Genomic DNA, 1706 nt, shown 5'->3' on the forward strand with positions numbered 1-1706 from the left:
GAGACTTTTCTACTGAACAAAGGTAAGAAGAACTCATGGGTCATGGTCAGTGAGTTAAACAACACTGTCTCTAGTCATTTCTCTCCCATTTTCCCATTTATTTTGGTTGTTTTCATAATCCATAGCTAATCCTTTTGTCTATTTTCATAGTCCTAAAACAATATTAAACAAACACAACATTCCCTCCGTGTGTGTGTGTGTGTGTGTGTGTTTGTGTGTATGCACTCCCTGGATGAGAAGATGTAATCTCATGTTTTGTCCACAGAAACCAACAGGAGAGATCAGAGTCAGAGATTCTCAGTGGTCAGTCTTCCCAGAGTCGTCAAGCAGTCCTGGCCTCCATATTCAGTGTATGTGGTCCTTTTATGCACATTTGTTTTTGTTTACCTCAAGTTAATCTGTCAATCTGTCAATCATTCATTAACCTCTCTGGGGTAGGGGGCAGTATTTTCATGTCTGGGTGAATAGCGTGCCCATTTTAAACTGCCTGCTACTCAAGCCCAGAAGCTAGGATATGCATATAGATTTGGATACAAAACACTCTAAAGTTTCTAAAACTGTTCAAATAATGTCTGTGAGTATAACAGAACTGAAATGGCAGGCGAAACCCTGAGGACAAACCACCCCCCTCAAAACAAATTCATCCTACCACTGTTTTCAATGTCTGTCAATTTTATTATAAGGTGAAATCCTCCCCGATTGCAGTTCCTAGAGCTTCCACTAGATGTCAACAGTCTTTAGAAAGAGTTTCAAGCTGGTTTTTGCAAAAATTAGGTAGAAGTTGTAGTTTTTCTAAGTGGCTCCCATTTTGGCTGTAGTGTTTCCATGCGCATGGAAGAGAGCGTGTTCTTTTTGTTTTTGTCCGATAAAGACAATAACGATTTTCCGTCTTAAATTTGATCGTTTATTTACGTATTAGGGTACCTAAGGTTTGATTATAAACGTTGTTTGACTTGTTTGGATAAGTTTATTGGTAACGTTTGGGAATCATTTTGTATGCATTTTGATGGAGGGAAACTGGTGGATTATTGACTGAAGTGCGCCAGCTAAACTGAGTTTTTATGGATATTAAGAAGGACTTTATCGAACAAAAGGACCATTTGTAATGTAACTGGGACCTTTTGGAGTGCCAACAGAAGAAGATCTTCAAAGGTAAGGAATATATTATATCGTTATTTCTGACTTTCGTGTTGCAACTGCCTGGTTGAAAAATGATTTGTCATGCATTTGTATGCAGGGCACTGTCCTCAGATAATCGCATGGTGAGATTCTGCCGTAAAGCCTTTTTGAAATCTGACACAGCGGCTGGATTAACAAGAAAATAAGCCTAATTTTTACGTATTACACGTATATTTTCATGAAAGTTAAATACTTGAATTTAGTATTTTTGAATCACTGCAATTTCACCGGATGTTGGCCAGGTGGGACGCTACCGTCCCACATATCCATAAGATTAAAAGGCCTTCGCTTGAAAAAGCAGCTAATTTGTTTATGAAAAAGCATTTTCTCTTTCTCAACTTATTTACTTTATTTATTTCAGTTGCTTGAGAAGAATATTATGACATTTGTAGAAACGAGCTGAAGATGTTCAAGAGGATTCTTAGTCCAGAACTCCCAGAAGGCTTTGAGAGTCAGAAGCAGGATAAGGAAGTGGTGGATGCTGAAGATGAGAAGCAGGAGAGCAGTGCCAAAGATGGGGCTCTGAA

At 38.6% G+C, this 1706-nt stretch overlaps 1 protein-coding gene across 3 annotated transcripts in view; it reads left to right on the forward strand.

Moving 5' to 3' along the window:
* LOC112073173 (uncharacterized) overlaps window positions 1-1446 on the forward strand; it is a 7159-nt gene extending 5713 nt beyond the window's left edge. Inside the window, exons 4-5 of one of the 3 annotated variants that reach the window (XM_070440056.1) lie at window positions 266-350; window positions 1074-1173. In XM_070440056.1, the coding sequence (XP_070296157.1) occupies window positions 266-350; window positions 1074-1106 (118 nt within the window). In that variant the 3' untranslated portion in view covers window positions 1107-1173. Of the gene's footprint in view, window positions 1-265 lie in introns of all 3 variants that reach the window. The other 2 variants (XR_011476480.1, XR_011476481.1) reach the window with 2 other exon arrangements.
* Window positions 1447-1706: the final 260 nt, after the last annotated feature.

This window comes from Salvelinus sp. IW2-2015, unplaced genomic scaffold (genome assembly GCF_002910315.2).
Source record: "Salvelinus sp. IW2-2015 unplaced genomic scaffold, ASM291031v2 Un_scaffold2173, whole genome shotgun sequence".
In the NCBI taxonomy this organism is placed as follows: domain Eukaryota; kingdom Metazoa; phylum Chordata; class Actinopteri; order Salmoniformes; family Salmonidae; genus Salvelinus; species Salvelinus sp. IW2-2015.